Genomic DNA, 24096 nt, shown 5'->3' with positions numbered 1-24096 from the left:
TTGACACAGAATGGTTGAGTTGTCAAAAAAATAAAAGCTTTGAGGTACTCGAATAGCAATCAATAATCAATGTATTAATGATCCAAACTCAAGTCAGAATCTGACTTTTTTTTCAGCTTAAGCAGTCAAATTAATTGTATCGATCGACTTTTCCGATCAGCTTTTCGATGGCTCTTTAATGTCTGTCGACTTAGCATGCTTGTCCTTTCCTATCAACTGCTGATCCAAGTCACTGCCGACAGTACTACCTACATGTACTGTCGGCTTTCATCTGTGATGTTCAATCAGCCGTTACCGATAACTATCAGTGGTGTCGCTGATCAGAGACATATTAAGTAGATTTTACTTAAAACAACCTGAATAACCAAAAGGCCTAGGGTGAGGATATTTGGCCAGAAGCATACTGGGATGAAGCACTACTAAGTGTTTTCGAATNAGGCCTAGGGTGTTGATATTTGGCCAGTAGTATGCTGGGATGAAGGGCTACCAAGTTTGTTCAAATGAATTACCTTCACCTATATTCAAGGTCACAGGGGGGTCAAATATGTTGAAATCTGTAAATAACTTCTTCTAAATAACCAAGAGTCCTAGGGTGTTGATATTTGGCCAGTAGTATGCTGGGATGAACACTACCAAGTTTGTTTAACTCAATGACCTTTTCCTATAGTCAAGGTCACATGGGTCAAATATGTTGAAATCTTTAAATAACTTCTGAATAACCAAAAGGCCCAGGATGATGATATTTGGCCATTAACATGCTGGGATGTTCATAGTTTGTTCAAATAAACGACCTTTGTCCATATTCAAGGTCACAGGAGTCAGATATGTTAAAATATTTAAACAACTTCTTCTGAATAACCAGAAGACTTTGGGTGATGATATTTGGCCAGTAGCAGCATGCTGGGATGAAGCGCTACCAGATTTGTTCAAATAAATGACCATCACCCATATTCAAGGTCATAGGGGTCAAATATGATAAAATCTCTGAATGACTTCTTCTGAATAACTAAAAAGGTCCAGGGTGATCGTTTGTTGACATATGAATGACCTTGAGACACTTTAAAGATCACATCTGGTTAATTGTGTATAAATCTTTAAAAGTCATCTTCTTAATAAGCAAAAGGTTTAGGGTGTGATATTTGGCTAGTTGCATACTGGGATGAAGGGCTATGAAGTTTGATAAAATAACATCAATATATATGGCACGATAGAAAAAATGTAAGAAGGTATCGTTAGAGAGCACTTCAGTTTTACAGATAACTGGATCATGAAATCTATTACCCACATGTATAATTGATAAATCCTGTCATTTACGTTCAAATTCTCTCTCTCCCTTTCCTAATATATTGATGTACTGTATAATTGTAAAGGTTTAAAAATGAAAATGACCCTGACCAACTTTCCAAGTCACAGGAGTATACTATGTAAAAGCTTCAAATGACTTCTTAAGAACAAAAAGGCATAGAATTGTGATATTTGGTTCGCACACTTTCCTGAATAGATCTCAACAAAGTTTGCTAATGAAATGAAAAGTCTTTAGAAGAATTCCAAGTCATGGTATTTAGGTGGGAGCTTCCTTAGATGGAGCCCAAAATCTTTTGAAAATGATAAAATGTATTCACATCTTTAAATGACTTTCTGTGTATAACCAATAAACACAGAGTGATGGTATAAGACAAGTGGCATAATAGAATCAAGGGCTACAAGTTGTGTTTAAATGAATGGCATATATCCTGATATTCAATGTCACTGGGGCATTGTAGCTCAAACCTCCATGTCCGTCTTCCGCTCATCAACTTTTCCTTTAAAACGCTAGTAGTCCTGAACAGCTTTATGCATTTTAACTAAATTTAGCTTTTGTATAAACGGAGGTTGTGGTCCCACTGGGTGCAGAGGGTCTGGGCCTGATAGGGAGATTTGAGGTTTAAATCTTCAAAAATCCTTCCCCTTCTGTACTATTGGAGGAATGTTATCCAAATTTGGCCTGGAGCATGTTGGGCAAAGGGGACTAATTTTGTATAAACGAAGGGTGTGGACCGTCTGGGTGCAGAAGGAGTTTAATTAAATCTCTAATATCCTTCAAAATTTGGCTTGGAGCATCCTTTGGCAAAGGGGAGTCAATTTTGTATAAATGGAAGGTATTGCCCCTCTGGGTGCAGAGGGGCGGTCCCAATAGAGAAAATTGAGGCAAATCGTTGAAATCCTTCTTCTGTGCCATTGAATGGATTTTAACCAAAATTCAAAGCATCCTATATGGGCAAGGGGCCTCAATTTTGTTTAAAAGGAGAGATAGTGCTCCCCATGGGAGGGGGGGGGGGGGCAGAGGGGTGAGGCCAAGTAGGGGGAATGTAGCAATACATAATTGAAATCCTTCTCCTTTTGTGTGATTTGAGCGATTTTAACAAAATTTTATTTAGAGCATCCTTTTGTATAAATGGAGGGTTGCTTTTAGGGGGCAGAGGCGTAGGGCCCAATGGGTAAATTAAGGTTAATGTTTAAAATCCATCCCAAACCATGGGGGCAGAAAAAAGGGATGAGGGTTTGTAGTTGCTGAGAGACTGAGCCAATATTTGGAAAAAGTATTTCATGTCATAGGAAAAGTGTTCTATGGTTCCTTTATTATCCAGGTGAGCATTACAGGTCCTCTGGATGTCTTGTTAATGATTCTTCTGAATAGCCAAGAGGCCTAGAGGGATACTATTCGACCAGTGTTTAAAGGAATGACCAAACTGGCCTACTTTCTAGATCACAGGGATCAAATGTGTTAAAATCCTCAAACAAATTCTTCTCGATAACCAAAAGATGATGTTTGCAATTAAGGGCTATCAATTATGTTTAACTGAATATCTTTGTTTGACTTTCATGGTCGCTGGGGTCAAATGTGTTTAAATCTTGTAACAGGTTGTTTTGAATATAACCAAGAAACATAGGTAGGATGTTGGTCCACTTCGAAGCTTAAACGTGTAAGAATAATAGCAGGTGAGCTAGGCAGGCTTATTGGGCCTCTTTTTATTGTTGCTGTCATGGAATAATTTTGCAAATAAAATAAATATGATCATTTTATGTATGAAATGTATAATTGTAATCATGTTATCATTGCTTGGGTTGTAGCTGACACAGAAGTTGAATGAAAATACAGCAGAAGATTATGGAGGAGGTTTGCGTGACACAGGCACACAGGTAGAAAGTCAGGATCTTCCCTTGATACCACCCCTGCCCTTTGACCTTGACATCGTAGAAAAGTTGCTACAGGATTCCACAGTTAAGGCTCTGGAAAGCAAGTAAGTGGTCATCAATAGTTGTGCACTGAATAACTTACTATTATCAGTATTGAATATTGTCATAATCTACATTAGGAAAGCATGAAATCAAGATTTTGTATTTCTAGTTACAGGTTTTGATGAAATGTATAAGTTTGAAATATTTTGATAACAAACGTATATGTATGTACTACATTTAAACATGAATTTAAATATTTGAATAGTAAACATTGTGCTCGGTTTTAGAGTAGTAAAGTATTGCATTCATTTAAAAAGACAACAAGAGAATATCGAAATGTCATGAAAACCATAATTAGGGCCCCGTATCGGGAGTTATGGGTGCCCTATATATATAGTAATCATTGTCTGTCCGTCCACAAATTTTGTTCCTGGCTGATAACTTTGGTATTTATTGACCGATGTACATGAAACTTGGTCAAGATGTTCAGTTTACAAAAATACACATTAAGGTAAAAAGTCAAGGTAAAAGGTCAAGGTCATTAGGTTAAAAGGTCAAGGTCAAATTTTGCATCTTTTCACTGATGAACATTTTGTTATGGCATGATGAAGCAAAGTTGATCAGAATTAAACAAGGAGTCAACCTGACCAAATGTCAAGTTCATTGGGTCAAAGGTCAAGGTTAAATTTTGTATCTTTTCACTGGTGAACATTTTGGTATGACACTTTGAAGCAATGTTGCTCAGAATCAAACAAGGAATCAACGGATTAAAGGTCAAGGTCATCAGCTCAGAAGTCAAGGTCAACTTTTGTAGCTTTTCACTAATGTGCATTTTATGACATTATGAAGCAAAGTTGTTCGGAATTAAACAAAGAGACACACTGAGGTAAAAAGTTGAGGTCAAACATTAAGGTCATTTGATTCAAAGGTCAAGGTCAAATTTTGCATCTTTTCACTGATGAACATTTCGTTATGACATGATGAAGCAAAGTTGATCAGAATTAAACAAGGAGTCAACCTGACGAAATGTCAAGGTCATTTGGTCAAAGGTCAAGGTTAAATTTTGTATCTTTTCACTGGTGAACATTTTGGTATGACACTTTGAAGCAATGTTGCTCAGAATTAAACAAGGAGTCAATTGATCAAAGGTCAAGGAAACTTGGTCAGAGGTCAAGGTCAAATTTTGTTATGACATTATGCAGCAGTGTTGCTCAGAATTAAACAAGGAGTCATTTGACCAAAGGGCAAGGTCGCTGGGTCAAAGGTCAAGGTCAAATTTTGTATCTTGTCACTGAACGTCATCTCTGACTTTGACCCTGGCTCTTGATGGAGATCGAGGTATATATTGTGAAATAAAACAAATCAAAGCTAACAAATGAGTATTGCACCGGTATTTACATTTCTGTTGGCCAGCAAATATGGAGGTGGAAGGAAACAAGACTCACATCATAGTACATGTAAAATGTATATTGTGCTTCCTAGCGACTCTTTTTGAAGTCCAAATGTCAAAAGTCAAGCTCAGCTATATGGGCAGATTGCTTCTTGATGATTATGGGGGATATATTGCCACAAGATGGGGCCCTTACTGACCTGTCAGTGTTCTAGTTTGAACTGAAAATTGTTAAAATGTGTATGAATAAAGATTTACACACATACCTTTGAAACATAAAAGTAGAATAAGACCAGGTCCACAAGGGAAGGCATCTTCTGCATAATCGTCGACACATAATGTCAAATCTATGTAAAATCCAAGTAATGTCACTTCCTTGTTTCGACTTCCATTGACTTGCAACACAAATTTGACATTTAATTCAGTCAAATTGATTACTATACTCTATCAACAGGATCAGTTCATTGTTGTCATTCAGTTACAGTGTATGATTGATGTCATGAATTAACTTAACTCAGAGTTACACCAATTTTGAATTTCGACAAAGTTGGGGAGTATATAATATTCGCTATGTCTATAGGTGTGTTGGTCTGCCTTCTCAGTGCTGATAATGTGGATTCTGGAACACTGTTTCCTGAATGGGCATCAAACTTTGTACATCGTGTAGAGTGATTTGTCACATCCTAAAACAAGTCGCTGTGACCCCCAATTCCACCTTTGAATTAGTGTTACTCTACAGCATGTTTTAGCCATGGGGACCCCGCACTTTGAGATATATCTAAGTTTGATTGTTACATGGAATATTGCCGTATATTTCATACCCAGGAAACAGGAAATCAATGCTTTAAATGATTGAATAGCCAAAAAAAAAGAACCGTATCAACCATCAGTGTTGTTGTGTATGGGCATATTTTTCAGGATTGAAACTCTGTATTTATCGGCAAGTGATCGTATGCTACACCACGCTCATTTACCTTGCCAAATAATCACATGGCTGTCACATGACAATTCTATCTTTTCACCAACACAGCAAAAAAGGTAACCGAGGTTAATGAAAACAATCTATAGTTCCCAACTAGTATTGATTTCTATATTTAACAAACAGTACACTTATGTCAGGATGTATCTATTGTTAGAAAAGTATCTTGATACATAATACTACATTAAAGGCATCTATGTAATGGTAAAATTGTTTTGTTGCCACCAGAAGAAACTTGCAATATGGTTTTATAAAGTATCAAGAGCACCTAGATTCTGATAGCTTAGTTTTGGAAATGAAACAAAACCCAGAGTGAAGGAAATAGTTTTAGACTCACCTGCCCGAAGGGCAAGTAGCTAGCTAGGATGATGGGCAATCAATTTTGTTCAAATGAATGACCTTGACTTATATTCAAGGTCACAGGGCTCAGATATGTTTAAAAACCTTTTAACAACTTCTTCCCAGTTACTCAAAGGCCTAGGATGATGATATGTGGCCAGTAACATGCTGGGATAATGGGCTACTAAGTTTGTTCAAACGAATGACCTTGAAATATATTCAAAGTCACAGTGGTCAAATATGTTTGAATCCTTTAAACAACTTCTGAATAACCAAGAGGCCTAGGATAATGATATTTGGTCAGTAATTTGCTCGGATCAAGGGCTACCAAGTTTGTCCAAATGAATGACCTTTACATAAATTGAAGGTCACAGGGGTCAAATATGTTTAAAGCCTTTGAACTACTTCTACTGAATAACCAAAAGGCCTAGGATTATGATATTTAGCAAGTAACATGCTGGGATGAAGGGCTACCAAGTTTGTTCAAATAAATGAACTTGATTATATTCAAGGTCACAAGGGTCAAATATGTTCAAAATCTTAAAACAACTTCTTCTGCATAACCATAAGGTGTAGAATGTTGATATCTGTCAGTAGCATGCTGGGATTAAAGACTACCAAGTTTATTCAAATGAATGAACTTGATTATATTCTAGGTCACAGGGGGTAAAATTTGTTTACAACCTTGAAATGACTTCTTCTGAATGACCATGAGGCCCAAAATGTTGATATTTAGCCAGTAGCATGCTACGATGAAGGGCTATCAAGCTTTTTAGCTCACCTGGTCGGAAGGACCATGGTGAGCTTATGCCATATCGCAGCGTCCGTCGTCCGTCATCTGTCCGTCCGTCAACCTTTCTTTTAAAACGCTACTAGTCCTGAACGGCCAAGTAGATTTTGACTTAATTTGGTATAGAGCATCCTTGGGTGAAGGGAAACCAATTTTGTATAACCCGTGGGTCGGCCCCCCTGGGGGCCTGAGGGGCGGGGCCCAATAGGGGGAACATATAGCAAATTATTCTTTAAAATCCTTATTATACTATAGGAATGAAAGGATTTGTTCCATATTTGGTCTGAAGCATCCTTGGGACAAGGGGTCTCAATTTTGTATAAACCGTGGGTCTAGCCCCCCAGGGGCCTGAGGGGTGGGGACCAATAGGGGAAACATAGCAAATTATTCTTTAAAATCCTTCTTATACTGTAGGAATGAAAGGATTTGGTGTGTGGAGCATCCTTGGGTAAAGGGGAACCAATTTTGTATAAACGGTGGGTGTGGCCCCCCTGGGATCTAAGAGGTTGGGCCCAATTGGGGAAATAGATGTCTGGAGCATCCTTGGGCAAAAGGGACTCAATTTCGTAAAAGCAACGAAGGGAGGGGCCCAATAGGGGAAACATAGCAAATTCTTCAAATCCCTTCTTTTTCTGTACGAATGGCAGGATTTTGTCCAAAGAGATATGGCGGGTTGCTATGCCTATTTCCCCAAAGCTATGTTACGCTAGTGCGCTCATCCAACCGTGCACTGTTATGACGCGTCCTCAGGTATTTTTTATACAGGTAGCAATATCGGAATCCCATGTCTAAAAATAGATTATTGTAAACAGACCACATTTTTGGTATTTCGGCATTATTTGTTGATGTTTAAGCACTTGATATAATTACTTTTGCCAGTTGGATGGTAAAACAATTCATAAATTTCATCAAAAATAGTGTCTTACCTGTACTGTACATGTGTGCAGGGATTTGTTGACATTCTTCGATAGAAGTATTTCACACTAAATAGTAAAGAAATTATTACTCACAAAACTGATAAATCAATAAGTATGTTATAAAAATGTAAACAAAATCTTCCATCGATTTAAAAAAAACACCACCATTGCCTTATTAAGGAAAATGATCACATGCCTAAATATTTAAAAAAAAAAAAAACTGAAAGAGGATTCGAACCTGCACTGTTTATTTTCTAGTCGTAAGTAAACTGCGTTACACATTTGACTACATAGAACATATAGATATTGGCAATTACAAACTTATTTAACCCGGGAAACACCGGTCGCAGTTTAGAGAAACTTGTTCACCCCTGTTTTTCATTATTTTGAGCACTTTCCCAAAGGAGGACCACTTTTCCGTAAAACGATTTGTTTTTGCATATTACATCACGGTCACAAAAAGTTTATTCAAAAGTTGGTCCTCGGATGGGAAAGTGTTGAAAGTACTTTTTTAACTCCGCGAAACCCCATCACTTTCATAGATATAGTGTATATGGCTATATTTGCAGTATCATATTAGCAATACCTAATTTCTCAGCAGTTTAAAAATTCATATGCAATTGGTTTTGTATCTTTTGTATGCATTTTTGCTACACGAAATGTTGTACTCCTTATTTTTAGCTCACCTGGCACGAAGTGCCAAGTGAGCTTATGCCGTGGCGCGGCGTACGTCGTCCGGTGTCAATATTTTACTTTAAACGACTTCTTCTTAATAACTGAAAGGCCTAGGGTGTCGATATTTGGCCAGAAGCAAACTGGGATGAAGGGCTACAAAGTTTGTTAAAATTAATGACCTTCACCCATTTTCAAGGTCACAGGGGTCAAATATGTTAAAAACTTTAAACATCTTCTTCTTGATAACCAAACTGCCCAAGGAGATGATATTTGGCCAGTAGCATGCTTGGGTGAAGGGCTACCAAGTTTGTTCAAATGAATGACCTTCAATTATATTCAAGGTCACAGGGGTCAATTGTCTTAAAAAACCTTTAAACAACTTCTTCTGAATAACCAAAATGCCCAGGGTGATGATATTTGGCCAGTAGCATGCTGAGATGAAGGGCTACAAAATTTGTTCAAATTAATGACCTTCACCAATATTCAAGGTCACGGGGGTCAAATAAGTTAAAAACTTTAAACAACTTCTTCTGAGAAAACAAACTGCCCAGGGAGATGATATTTGGCCAGAAGCATGCTTGGGTGAAGGGCTACCAAGTTTGTTCAAATGAATGACCTTCAATTATATTCAAGGTCACAGGGGTCAATTGTCTGAAAAAACCTTTAAACAACTTCTTCTGAATAACCAAAATGCCCAGGGTGATGATATTTGGCCAGTAGCATGCTGAGATGAAGGGCTACAAAGTTTGTTCAAATGAATGATCTTCACCCATATTCAAGGTCACAGGGGTCAAATATGTTAAAAACTTAAAACAACTTCTCGATAACCAAACTGTCCAGGGTGGTGATATTTGGCCAGTAGGATGCTGAGATGAAGGGCTACAAAGTTTGTTCAAATGAATGACCTTCACCCATATTCAAGGTCACAGGGGTCAAATATGTTAAAAACTTGAAACAACTTCTTCTCAATAACCAAAATGCCCAGGGTGATGATATTTGGCCAGTAGCATGCTGAGATGAAGGGCTACCAAGTTTGTTTAAATGGATGACCTTGAATCATATTCAAGGTCACAAGGAGCAAATAGGTTCAAAATATTTAAACAACTTGTTCTGAATAACCAAAAGGCTCAGGATGTTGATATTTTTTTCATCCACACTCAATCCCATACTGACGGCAAGAGAATTAATTCTGGATTCAATGTCAGTGTCCGGTCCTGATTTTATAGTCATGACTTACATTTCCGTTAGGGCAGGGTTGCCAACCTCTAAGGAGTCCAGTGTTGGAGATCTCCCTCCACTGAGTTTTCTTAAGTGTGAGACTTTTGACGGCGTCGCGGCGTAACGTCTTTTTCAGGTGTTGAGATAACATTTACCTATCGATCAAACAAATCCTGGCTTTCATTGACTACTGTAATCTGCATAAAAACAAATCCTGGCTTTCATTGACTACTGTAATCTGCATAAAAACAAATCCTGGCTTTCATTGACTACTGTAATCTGCATAAAAACAAATCCTGGCTTTCATTGACTACTGTAATCTGCATAAAAACAAATCCTGGCTTTCATTGACTACTGTAATCTGCATAAAAACAAATCCTGGCTTTCATTGACTACTGTAATCTGCATAAAAACAAATCCTGGCTTTCATTGACTACTGTAATCTGCATAAAAACAAATCATTTTTTGCAGATATATATTAAATTTTTATTTATCACACCAACAACTTGACATCAGAAATGCAACACATTATAATCAACAGACTTTCTTGTAACGATTTCTTTCTTGGCTAGAACAGGTACCAGTCACTCTTATGGCATGGTGTGTCGTCCGTCGTCCAGTGTCAATATTTTACTTTAAACAACTTCTTCTTAATAACCACAAGGCCTAGGGTGATGATATTTGGCCAGAAGCAAACTGGGATGAAGGGCTACCAAGTTTGTTCAAATGAATGACCTTGACCCACTTTCAAGGTCACAGAGGTCAAATGTCTTAACATCTTTAAACAACTTCTTCTCAATAAACAAAAGGCCCAGGGTACTGATATTGGGCCTGTAGCACGCTGGGATGAAGGGCTACCAATTTTGTTCAAATGAATGATTTTGACCCACTTTCAAGGTGACAGGGGTCAAATGTCTTAACATCTTTAAACAACTTCTTCTCAATAAACAAAAGGCCCAGGGTACTGATATTGGGCCTGTAGCATGCTGGGATGAAGGGCTACCAATTTTGTTCAAATGAATGATTTTGACCCACTTTCAAGGTCACAGGGGTCAAATGTCTTAACATCTTTAAACAACTTCTTCTCAATAAACAAAAGGCCCAGGGTACTGATATTGGGCCTGTAGCATGCTGGGATGAAGGTCTACCAAGTTTGTTCAAATGAATGACCTTGACCCACTGTCAAGGTCACAGGGGTAAAATGTTGTAAAATCTTCAAACAACAACCAAAAGGCCCAGGGTACTGATATTGGGCCTGTAGCCTTCTGGGATGAAGGCCTACTAAGTTTGTTAAAATGAATGACATTAACCCACTTTCAAGGTCACTGGGGTCAGATGTCTTAAAATCTTCAAACGACTTTCCAATAACCAAAAGGCCCAGGGTACTGATATTGGGCCTGTAGCATGCTGGGATGAAGGACTGCCAATTTTGTTCAAATGAATGATCTTGACCCACTTTCAAGGTCACAGGGGTAAAATGTCTTAATATCTTCAAACGATTTCTCTTCAATAACCAAAACTCCCAGGGTACTGATATTGACCCTGTAGCATGCTTTGATGATGGACTGCCAAGTTAGTTCAAATGAATGACCTTGACCAATTTTCAAGGTCACAGGGGTCAAACGTCATAAAATCTTCAAACCACTTCTCAATAACCATATGTTTAAATCTTTTAATAGGTTCTTATGAATCAAACACTGCTGATATTCTGCCTGTAGCTGTATTTTAGTCCACTTTTAAGATTACAAGTGTGAAATTGATACCAGGTGAGCGATGCAGGCCCATTGGGCCTCTTGTTTGTTTTGCTGTCAATATTGCTAGTATGGCATGAGATGTTCCATGACCTGTCAAAAAAAAAAACAGTTCATATTAAAAGCAAGAAATTTACAATTGTAATAATATGAAAAGTTCATTAACATGAAAGATAAAAAAAAAAAGATAATTTGACCGTGAAAAATATTTTCCAATTATTTCTGGCTACTACAGTATCCAAAGCAACAAACAGACCCTGATCATTTACTTGTACCATGTCTGCAATATTCGATTCAATTTATTTGTTGCATGATTATGTATACCTACTTACTACGTCTATCCAACATGCCAAAGCACTTCATGAAACTCGTTTTTAGCTCACCTGGCCAAAAGGGCCAAGTGAGTTTATCCCATGCCGCAGCGTCCGTAGTCCGTCAATTTTTAGCTGACCTGGCACGAAGTGCCAAGTGAGCTTATGCCGTGGCGCGGCGTCCGTATCCGTCGTCCGTCCGTCAATATTTTACTTTAAATGACTTCTTCTTAATAACCATAAGGCCTAGGGTGATGATATTTGGCCAGAAGCAAACTGGGATGAAGGGCTACAAAGTTTGTTCAAATGAATGACCTTCACCCATTTTCAAGGTCACGGGGGTCAAATATGTTCAAAACTTTAAACATCTTCTCGATAACCAAACTGCCCAGGGAGACGATATTAGGCCAGTATCATGCTGAGATGAAGGGCTACAAAGTTTGTTCAGATTAATGACCTTCACCCATATTCAAGGTCACAGGGGTCAAATATGTTAAAAATTTTAAACAACTTCTTTTGAATAATCAAAATGCCCATGGTGATGATATTTGGTCAGTAGCATGCCGAGATAAAGGGCTAAAAAGTTTGTTAAAATGAATGACCTTCACCCATATTCAAGGTGACAGGGGTCAAATTTGTTAAAAACTTTAAACAACTTTTTCTGAATAACCAAAATGCCCAGGGTGATGATATTTAGTCAGTAGCATACTTGGATCAAGTGCTACCAAGTTTGTTTAAATGTATGACCTTGAATCATATTCAAGGTCACAAGGAGCAAATATGTTCAAAATATTTAAAGAACTTGTTCTGAATAACCAAAAGGCTCAGGATGTTGATATTTAGTCAGTAGCATGCTGCGATCAAGGACTACTATGTTTGTTAAAGTGAATGACTTTGACTTATATTCAAGGTCAAAGGGGTCAAATTTGTTCAAAATCTTTAAACGACCTCTTCTGAATAACCATATGGGTCCCAGGATGTTGATACTTTGCAAGTTGCATCCTGAGATGAAAGGCTATAAAATTTGTTCAACATAATGACTTTGTTCGACTTTCAATCACAGGGGTGAAATGTTTAAAAAAAAATTAACAGGGTCTTTTGAATGAATTTTAATCATCAATACTGATATTTTGCCTGTAGCTTTATTTTAGATCACTTTTAAGGTTACAAGTGTGAGATTTATACCAGGTGAGCGATGCAGGCCCATTGGGCCTCTTGTTTTCTTTTAAAACGCTACTTGTCCCGAACGGCTCAGAGGATTTTGACCAAATTTGGTCTGGAGCATCATTGGCCAAAGGGTTCTCAGTAATGTATAAACAGAGAGTGTGGCCCCTCTGGGGGTGGAGGGGCGGGGCCCAATAGGGAAAATAGAGCGGTTTTTTTCTCCTGCTATACAAGTGAAGGGATTTAAAGCAAATGCAGTCTGAAGCATGATTAGGGACAAAAGAATCAATATTGTATAAACTGAGGTGTGTGGGCCCCCTTCTAGGGGCAGATGGGTGGGGCCCATTAGAGGAAATAGAGGAAAACATCAGATCCTTCTCCTTTTGTATCGATGAAGGGATTTTGACCAAATTTGGTCTGGAGCATCCATAGCCATAGGGTTCTCAGTAATGTATAAACAGAGAGTATGGTCCCCCTAGGGGCAGAGGGGCAGGGCCAAATAGGGGGAAAATAGGTAAATCTTTAAAAATCTTCTTCTTCTCAACCAATAGAAGGATTTTGACCCAATTTGTCCTAGAGCATCTTTGGACAAAGGAGACTCAAGTTTGTATAAACGGAGGGTGTGGCCCTTCTGGAGGCGGAGGGGCGGGGCCCAATAGGGGAAACAGGATTTTTTATCCTGCTATGCAAGTGAAGGGATTTAAACCAAATGCAATCTGAAGCATGATTAGGGACAAAAGAATCAATTTTGTATAAACTGAGGTGTGTGGGCCCCCTTCTTTGGGGCAGATGGGGGGGGCCCATTAGGGGAAATAGAGGAAAACATCAAAGTTCCTTCTCCTTTTGTACCGATGAAGGGATTTTGACCAAATTTGGTCTGGAGCATCATTGGCCAAAGGGTTCTCAGTTTTGTATAAACGGAGGGTATGTTCCCCCTGGGAGTGGAGGGGCGGGGCCCAATAGGGGAAACAGAGTGTTTTTTTTCTCCTACTATACAAGTGAAGGGATTTAAACCAAATGCAATCTGAAGCATGATAAGGGACAAAAGAATCAATTTTGTATAAACTGAGGTGTGTGGGCCCCCTTCTTTGGGGCAGATGGGTGGGGCCCATTAGGGGAAATAGAGGAAAACATCAAAGATCCTTCTCCTTTTGTACCGATGAAGGGATTTTGACCAAATTTGGTCTGGAGCATCATTGGCCAAAGGGTTCTCAGTTTTGTATAAACGGAGGGTATGGTCCCCCTGGGAACGGAGGGGCGGGACCCAATAGGGGAAACAGAGGGGTTTTTTTCTCCTACTATACAAGTGAAGGGATTTAAACCAAATGCAATCTGAAGCATGATTAGGGACAAAAGAATCAATTTTGTATAAACTGAGTTGTGTGGGCCATCTTCTAGGGGCAGATGGATGGGGCCCATTAGGGGAAATAGAGGAAAACATCAAAGATCCTTCTCTTTTTGTACCGATGAAGGGATTTTTACCAAATTTGGTCTGGAGCATCATTGGCCAAGAGTTCTCAGTTTTGTATAAACGGTGGGTATGGTCCCCCTGGGGGCAGAGGGGCGAGGCCAAATTGGGGGAAAATAGGTTAATCTTTAAAAATCTTCTTCTTCTCAATCAATAGAAGGATTTTGACCAAATTTGTTCTAGAGTATCTTTGGACAAAGGAGCCTCAAACTGAGGTGTGTGGACCCCCTTCTTTGGGGCAGATGATTGGGGCCCATTAGGGGAAATAGAGGAAAACATTAAAGATCCTTCTTCTGTACCATTGAAGGGATTTTAACCTAACCAAACTTGTTCTAGAGAATCTTTTGCCAAAGGGAATTGAATATTTATTAATGGAAGATGTGCCCCCCCCCCCCCCTGAAATAGAGAAAAATATTTTCCCTCCTGTACAAATATACAAATGAAGGATTTAAACCAAATGTGGTCTGAAATATGCTTAGGGGAAATTGTTTTATTTGTATAAAAAGGGGCATGTGAGGCCCAATAGGGAAATTAGAGGAAAATTGGGACATAACATGGAAACTCATTTTCTTGTTGTCTTTCTACCAAAACAGATTTATATGTAGTTCTTCTTGCAACTTTGTTTCTTGTACTCCTTTGATAAACCTGAATGGTACTCAGCAGGTTATAAATTGAAAAATGAAATACCAGGTGAGCTATTAATTAAGGCCCCTTAAAGATTGAAAAGTGTTTAGTTTAGTTCTACATGTCTTTGGTGTGTTAACGTTACATCATATTTGCCACTTATAGTTATACTGCAAAAATAACTTTGAACTTTTCATCAGTCATTCGTCTGTTCGTGTTTCAAGAATCGTTTTCTCTTAATATTTGTGAAGACACGCCCCGACAACAATATTTCCCAATACACGACGACATTATTAGTAGAACTTTCTTTTCAGTGCGATAGGTACACTCAATATTAAGTTTATGAGTGTAAACAACTCACCTTACGATATTATTTACATTCGTTTCCACCGGATGTAAAGCGACACCTCGCGTCAGCTCACTTCCATAGCACAACATTGCAATATGAGTTGTTTCCCTTTGTACGGTCCAAGCTATAAATTGCAGATTTATGGCTTCGCTTGGGATGAAGGGAGGCTATTTTCGAATGCATGAGATTTACGGCTCACGGGCGTGAAACATGCTTCAGCGTGAGTGAGGACGTTTTTAGGGCGTTTTAGCATGAGGTTTTGTCTCACGCCATGAGAGTTGGCAACCCTGTTAGGATAAACCATGCATGTTTTCAGTTGTAATGAGTTAACAGCTCTTATGTAACTGTTTAATGTTTATATCAACTGTCATCACATACTAATTAGCAACTAGCCCCCACTGGATGTGGGATCACTGATTTAATTGCTTTACGGTTCACACATCGGTTAGCAAGTCATCAAGCCATGCGCTGCTTAACCGGCTGGCTGGGCCATTCACAACTTTCACACCTATGCTGCTAATTGGCCTGGCCTGTAATTAAATAGGTAAAGGTTATTGCATGGTTTTTGAGTAACAAGGGATTTATTACACCCGAGCAAAGCGAGGGTGTAATAAGTCCCGAGTGACGAGAAATCATGCAATAACTGGCTTACTGCATGCTTCCCAACTCGAACAAAACAGAAATTGAGTAAAAAATGTTCACCTGGACAATCTTTTTACCTACCCTACACTGCAGATAATTTACATGTACTTGTGTGAGTGAGTACTAATCAGAACCAGGTAAGTTTGTTTTTATTCTCAATAGCCCAGTCTGAGTGTATCCTTCATAATGGATACAAGTGTTTTTGGATTACTATCCACCTCCAGTGTCAGGGAAGGTAAGGAGTGTCTGTTCAACAATTAGAACAAAACACGGGAAACAACGTTGAATTTCTCACTAAATTTTCAGTTTAATTTTCAAGATGTGGCAAAGGTACAGGATATTGAAACCATTTTCATAATACAATGTAAGGGTTTATCAATCCCTAAGGAATTCCATTTCTTTCAATGAATGTTATATTTGAATGTACAATTTTGTATAAAGAAACAGCTCCTAAAGTTTATAAACTTTTCCAGGAAATGCTTATCCTCTCACGTGATAAGGAAATCAATAACGCTGCCAACTCAGTCGTTTTGTTTGTTTGTTTTTCAATCATGAAATTACCATTTTTAACTTTATTTTTGTTATTTTTCATATTTTAAATGTGTCAATTAAGTTTATCCTTTCCACTGTATTGACTTCATCGTTACCTTCTTATTGATTATCTCCCCTTTCTTACAGCATTTGTGACCACAGTCCACTGGGCACACCCCTTTTCATGGTCATGTAATCATGATTGGCCATGAAAGGGGATTATGTGTGCAGTGGACTGTGGTAGCAAGTGGTTTATTGCCCACAGTTTTCCATTGTGAGAGGTGGGAAGTATGCAGTAAGCTTGCGTGTGACTTCAGACCTCTTAGTGACCTACATGTAGGTCAGTGTGAATCCATGTAGCTATTGTTTATTCAATAAGATTGACCAAATTTCGTTTCTTTTCATGAGTCCGATTGAATTTCGTGAGGGTTTTTTTGGAAGCAATTTTCGTGAGTTTCACGCCAAAATCGTTAGATATGGCATGTATGCAGACGGGCGTATTATGCATCCGTTTGCGGTGCTCTTGTTGTACTCTTGTTGCTAAGTTTGTTGAGATCAGTAGGACCGTTCATTTGCACCACATTTCTAATGCAAAAGATGTTTGAAATAGGCCCCGTATTCCCACCAAAAAGTATGTTTTTGGTCTTTAATCTAGGAGCCAAATATTTCTTTTATGCAGGGTTTCCTGCAAGGGCGCATGCAAAAATAATGACATGATTATGTATCTTATTGCCTTATTAAAGGGGCTGGTCGAGGGAAAAAACTACAAAATAAATGGGTCTAAATGCATTCTCTGGCCTTCCAAAAGTTATACCACGGCAATATGATGGTTGAGTTCTACTTGCAATGTCCAGTTTTGACCACTGAAATCTCGGGGAAGCCCCGCGTAAATTTAGCGCAGATCTATTTATAGATGTCATGTGGCTGTTTGAAAGTATGTTTTTGGTCTCTAATCTAGGAGCCAAATATTTCTTTTATGGAGGGTTTCCTGCAAGGGCGCATGCAAAAATAATCACTAATTTATGTGGCTTCAAGTTGAGAATGATATGACATAATTATGTATCTTATTGCCTTAATTAATAAAGGGGCTGGTCGGGGAAAAATTACAAAATAAATGGATCTAAATGCGTTCTCTGGCCTTCCAAAATTTATACCACAGCAATATGATGGTCGAGTTCTACTTGCAATGTCCAGTTTTGACCACTGAAATCTCGGGGAAGCCCCGCATTAATTTGGCGCAGATCTATTTATATATGTCACGTGGCTGTTTCGAAAGTGAGGCAGTGAAGATAACAACAATATCACGCCGTCTATCAGCCATGTCGGACTCAACTAGCAGACAAGACAGCAATACTTTACGTAAATAATTGTTTTAAAAGGTCATGTATGATGCAGGTGTAGTATTCCTACCTATATGTTGTTATATATAACGGTATTGATACCTCATGCCTGTCATGACTTTTGCATGCATCTTTTTCTTTCGCCGCGATGTTTACATTTGGCCTTGTTGATGACGCGCATGTGGTAAAATCACATCACTGATCTGGGTCAATTGAGAGTTTTAGACTGTCAGGTGACGATTTAGGATTTCTAGAATATAATTATAATTTTTACTCTTAGGGAGTGAATTTCAGCAAAATTTGAATCAGGATATTTCATAAGAAGGTATTTTTAACATGTGTATGCCATTTTATGACATTTTTTCCCCGACCAGCCCCTTTAAGTCCCCCAAACAAAGTTTTTATTCCGATTCTAATTATTATTCTTTCTTTTTCCGCTTTCCGCCGTAAAGGATTCCGACACTTTTCTCAGAAACTATAAGTCAGATCTTCACCAAACTTCTGATAGCCTCTAGATGTGCAAACACTTTTTTGTTTTTCCGATTACCATTCAAGATGGCCGCCATGAATTTTTGAAATATTTGGGAATTTAAAATTTCTAAAGGTGTTCGCTAAAGATAGCCAATGTCACCTATCCTATTTTACATGTTTTATAGAAATTTTCCAATGCATTCCAAATTTGGCATGTAGGTATATGATAGTACTACGAACTCTGAACCATGACATCCGTTTTCTAAAAAATGGGTGCCATATACTGGTTACCGATTGGTCGAAACTCTGTTATTGTTCGATTTCAATCAAATTTAGTATGTATGTGTAATATGGCATTGCAAACTCAACTGGGACATTTGTTTTCTAATTTGACAAAATGGCCACCATATACTGGGTTCTGATTGGTTGAAATTTAGATATTGTTCGATGTTTGTGAAAATTAGTTTACAGGGGTATTAGGGGACTGCGAATTCAATCGCATAGGATATGTTGCCATATCAACCACATGGAGGCTTCTGATCGGTCGAAATTCAGATAGTGTTCGATTTTGATGACAATCGATATATAGGGGTATTAAAGGACTGCAAATTCAATTGCATACCTTCGTTGCCATAGCAACCACACAGAGGCCTCTAATTGGTCGTAATTTAGAAATTGTTGGATTTCACTCAAATTTAGTATGTAGGTGTATAAAGGCATTGCGATCATTTTCTGATGCATCTTTGCGACTATGGGGTAGATATTGTTCGATTTTAATAAAAATTAGTATATAGGAGTATTAGGGGACTGTGAATTCAACCGCATAGGTTTTGTTGCCATAGCAACCACACAGAGGCTTCTGATAGGTTGAATTTTATATATTGTTTGATTTTTATGAAAATTGGTATATAGGGGTATTAGGTTATTGCAAATTCAACTGCATAGGTTTCGTTGCCATACCAACAACATGGAGGCTTCAGATTGGTCGAAATTCAAATATTGTTTGATTTCACTCAAATTTAGTATGAAGGTGTTTCATGCCATTGTGCTCCTTTTCTGATGTGTCGACTATGGGGGCAGTTTGATCAACTTCTGTAATGGTCCCTCATTACAATTTAGTACTTGTTGTAATGCTAGTTTTATGTTTCAGGCCACTTGACAATCTTCAGACGTGTCTGAGTTCCCTGAGGTCCGAGATCACAGGTCTCCAGAAACAGATGGATGACCACATTAACACTATAGAAACATCTACTCAGTCCTGGAGGTATCATATCATACTGTAAAAGTGCAATTTTTAGTATGTAAAAGTGTCAATTTTGGCACAACTGTATAGCAGGTTACAAATGTATTTAATGACAGGCTTAAATTTCAGAAAAAATCATAGAAATCTAGTAATTGAATTTGTTTTAACAAACCTTCAACAGAACTATAAAATGTGTGATAGTATCTTTTTTCAAATGTTGTTGAAGCATATAAATCCATTAACAACCACATACTCACTATTTCCTGACAGCACTACGGTTAAGATGTTTGTTATCATGGCTCATTTTTAGCTCACCTCCCACCTGCATCAACTTTTCCTTTAAAACGGCCAGTAGTCCTGAACGGTTTAGTGGATTTTAACTCAATTTGGTCTGGAGCATCCTTGGGCCAAGGGGACCCAATTCCGTATAAACAGTGGGTGTGGCCCCCCTGGGGTCAGAGGGTTGGGGCCAAATAGGGGAAATGGGATGAAACCTTAAAAATCCTTCTTCTACCGTAGGGATTAAGGGATTTTATCCTTGTTTAGCCTGGAGCATCCTTTTGCCATTGGGATTCAATTTTGTATAAACTGTGGGTGTGGCCCCTCTGGGGTCAGAGGGGTGGGGCCCAATAGGGAAAGTAGAGGTAAAACCTTTAAAATTCTTCTTCTATGGTAGGGTTTAAGGGAATTTATCTTAATTTAGTCTCAAGCATTATTTGGCCAAGGGATCTCAATTTTGTATAAACGGTGGGTGTGGCCCCCTTGGGGTCAGAGGGTAGGGCCCAATAGGGTAAATAGAATTAAAACCTTTAAAATTCTTCTTCTATGGTAGGTATTAAGAGATTTTATCCTCATTTAGTTTGGAGCATCCTTGGGCCAAGGGGACTCAATTATGTATAAAAGGTAGGTGTGCCTCTGGGGGCAGAGGGGCAGGGCCTTATAGGGGATATAGAGGTAAACCCTTTAAAACCCTATCTTCTATCATAGGCATTAAGATATTTTATCCTAATTTGGTCTGCAGCATCCTTGGGCAAAAGAGAATCAATCTTGTATAAACAGTGAGTGTGGCCCCCTTTGGGGGCAGAGGGACTGGGCCCAATAGGGGAAACATAGCAAATTCTTCAAAATCCTTCTTCTTTAGCAATGAAATGATTTTGTCGAAACTTAAATCAAAGTACCCTTGGATAAAGTGGAAGCAACTTGAATAAATGGTGGGTCTGAACCCCCTGGGGCCTGAGGGATGGGGCCCAATATGGGTAATTTAGCAAATACTTTAAAGTTCTTTTTCTTCTGTAGGAATGGCAGGGTTTTGTCCATATTTGGTCTGAAGTATCCTTGGGTGAAGGGGTCTTAATTTTGTATAAACGGTTGTTCTAACCCCCCAGGGGCAGAGGGGTAGGGCTATTCAACTTCAACGAGGAAGGCCAGTAAAATGCATATTAGCAGTTCTTGTTATCACTATTTCAGAAAGTACTTGGGGGATCTTTTCCAAATTTCGTATGTAGGGCCCTCCTTGGTCATGAGTTGTGCATGTTTTAATTTTGAGACTGATCACATTATCAGCATGGCTGACTGGCGGCCATGTTGAATTTAACAGTGAACTTTTGAATGCTATTTCTCAGAAAGTACTTGATAGATTTTTCTCAAAGGATGATTGTCTATAAGGCCCTTTTTTGGGCCCCCTGTATATTCGGATTTTCACCTCCTATTGTATGACATGTGGAAAAAACTAAGGTAAAACTTTGACCGAAAGTGGGTTTCTGGGGGTACCAAAAGGATTAAGGTAAATCACAAATATAGTTTGCCGTTTTCAAAATGAGCTTAAAAACCAAAATAATACCATTTCTGGTTTTGAAAACATGTATAAATTAGACAAGCATATGTAACAGAATGAAAAATGACAGAAATTCAATCGTCACATAAAGATTGTTTATATAGGGTCTCTTTGTACTAATTTGACCTTGACCTTTCAGTTCAGTGGAGGACCAAGTAAAGGAGTTGCAAAGGATAGTGAAGACCATCAACGACACGAACATGATGACCAATAGTCAAGGGATGAACTCCCTGGCTGGGGCTGGAGTCATTGAAATCTAAACAGTCTTGTCATGGAAATAATATCTAAAGGGCAGCAGCTTTCTTACCCAAAACTCAGAGAAAAAGAGGAAGCAAAATAATGGTACTTGCATCTAAGAAGATTTGCATGTTCCTTTGATATCGGATAATGAAAATCCATCATCACAAAATCAAATGCATCACGGAATGTCATTGTACATGTAGTATTTCATGTGCTGATTTCTATGAAAAGCGGGGGATATTAATTTGGGCCCATCCGTCTCTCCGTCTGTCACGGTTCAGTTTCTGTGAATAACTACGCTAATGATGGTCTGATTTCAACATCATTTGGTGTGCACATACATATGAACATTTTGAAGACTGAGTAAGCTCATCAATGTGATCCTTGCATATTTATGAATAATTATGCACTCTGATTGGCTTCATTTTTTCCATGCAATAAGTGCGCTTATAATGGTCCTATTCAAACAAAATGTGGTGTGTACATACATATTAAGATGTTTAAGACTTCTTTCACTCGTCAATATGATCCGTGCATATTTATGATAATTAATTACACTTATACTTTCTAATTGGGGAAATGGTTTCTGTGCAATAACTATGCCTAATGACGGCCCTATTTCAACAAATTTTGGTGTGCACATACATATTAACATGTTTCAGGCTCCATTCGCTCGACAATGTTATTCCCAGAGTAGCAAAGCTCAGGATATCAATAAGTCAAATCTGTATATAAATTCTCCAATGAAAAGTTTCCATAGTGGCATGAGTGACCAATGAAATTTGGCTTATACATAAACCCCCTAGAACTATTCTAGGCTGTTACATTTCATACCATAGCTAGTCCTGACTTACTAGCCATTTTGAAACAAACTGTGGCCCAAAGGGCCATGTGAGCTTATGCCCATCGTCCGTCGTTTGTCCATCAACTTTTTCTTTTGAACAACTTCTTCTGAAGAACTGGAGGACCTAGGGTCATGATATTTGGCCTGTAGGTACCTGGGATGGAGTGCTATTAAGTTTCTTAATTAAAATGACCTTGACCTAGTTTCAAGGTCACAGGGATCAAATATGTTGAAAACTTCAAACAACAATATCCTATGAACCATTTCGACTCGAGTCATGATACTTGGGTATGTTATGTAGACCAGCAGTGCAAATCTTTTACTTAATTACAGTAATGAAGACAAAGGTCAACTTTAAGTTCTAGTCGGGGGTCAAATGTCAAAATGGGTTAAAAGCTTTAACAATCTTCTTCTCAAATTCCATAAGGCCTAGGGTCATGATATTTGGCCAGTAGGTACCTGGGATGGAGTGCTATTAATGTTCCTCATTGAAAAGACCTTAACCTAGTTTCAAGGTCACAGGGGTCAAATATGTTAAAAACTTTAAACAACAATATCCTAAGAACCATTTGGACTAGATATGATACTTGTGAGCTTATGCCGTGGTGCAGCGCCTGTCGTCCGTCCGTCCGCCCGACCAACTTTCATAGTCAAATGTCTTAAAATCTTCAAAAAACTTCTACTCAATAACCAAAAGGCCTAGACAACTGATATTGGGACTGTAGCATGATGGGATGAAGGGCTACCAAGTTTGTTCAAATGAATGACCTTGACCCACTTTCAACCCTCCTTGTTCGACATTCAAGGTCAAAGGAGTCAAATATGTTTAAAACTTTAAACAACTTCTTCTGAATAACCAATGGGACCCAGGCTGATACTATTTGGCCAGTAGCATGCTTGGATGAAGAGCTACAAAGTTTGTTAAAATGAATGACCTTTGCCCATTTCTAAGGTCACACGGGTCAAATATGTTTAAACTATTAAACAGCTTCCTCTAAATAACCAAGATGCCCAGGCTGAAGATATTTGGGCAGTAGCATGCTGGGATGAAGGTCTACAAAGTTTGTTCAAATGAATGACCTCACTCACATTCAAGGTCACATGGGTCAAATATGTTAAAATCTTTAAACAACTTCTTCTGAATAACCAAAAATGCCCAGGGTGATATTTGGCCAGTAGTATGCTGGGATGAAGGGCTACGAAGTTTGATAAATGAATGTCCTTGGCCCATATTCATGGTCAAAGGGTTATTTGTCTTAAAAAACACTTATATACAACTGCTGAATAACCTAAGGTACCAGGGTGATTGGTTGTTCATGGGAATGACCTTGACATACTTTCAAGGTCACATCTAGTCAACAGTGCATAAATCTTTAAAAGTCACCTCAATAAACAAAAGGTATAGGGCCAATAGGGTGATGTTTGACAAGTTGCATTCTGTGAGGAAGGGTATAGAGTTTGTTCAATTTAATGTCCATGTTTGACTTTCAAGGTCACAGGGGTAAATATGTTTTGATCATTAAACAGATTCTTTCGAATGACTTAAGTCAAGACACTGATATTTTGTCTGTAGCTTTATTTTAGCCCACTCTTAAGGTTACAATTGTGAGATTAATACCAGGTGAGCGATGTAAGCCCATTGGGACTCTTGTTTATTAATGTCGCTTTTAGTGGGTGTGACACGTCAACAATGAATCAACCAATCAAATTCAGGTTTTAGCGTCAAATATTGCTATATTGCATGTAGGCAACGAAAG

General features: G+C 38.4%; 1 protein-coding gene across 1 annotated transcript in view; it reads left to right on the top strand.

Moving 5' to 3' along the window:
* Positions 1-22448, top strand: part of LOC110456833 (golgin subfamily A member 3-like) — a 93193-nt gene extending 70745 nt beyond the window's left edge. Inside the window, exons 12-14 of the mRNA XM_021507827.1 lie at positions 3112-3281; positions 19329-19442; positions 21395-22448. Of these exons, the coding sequence (XP_021363502.1) occupies positions 3112-3281; positions 19329-19442; positions 21395-21515 (405 nt within the window). The 3' untranslated portion in view covers positions 21516-22448. The remainder of the gene's footprint in view (positions 1-3111; positions 3282-19328; positions 19443-21394) is intronic.
* The last annotated feature ends 1648 nt before the right edge of the window (positions 22449-24096 follow it).

The sequence above is a fragment of the Mizuhopecten yessoensis genome, unplaced genomic scaffold, assembly GCF_002113885.1.
Source record: "Mizuhopecten yessoensis strain PY_sf001 unplaced genomic scaffold, ASM211388v2 scaffold8863, whole genome shotgun sequence".
NCBI classification, from domain to species: Eukaryota; Metazoa; Mollusca; class Bivalvia; order Pectinida; family Pectinidae; genus Mizuhopecten; species Mizuhopecten yessoensis.
The sequence above is the reverse complement of the archived record's forward strand: the minus strand, read 5'-3'. Positions and strand labels throughout refer to the sequence as shown.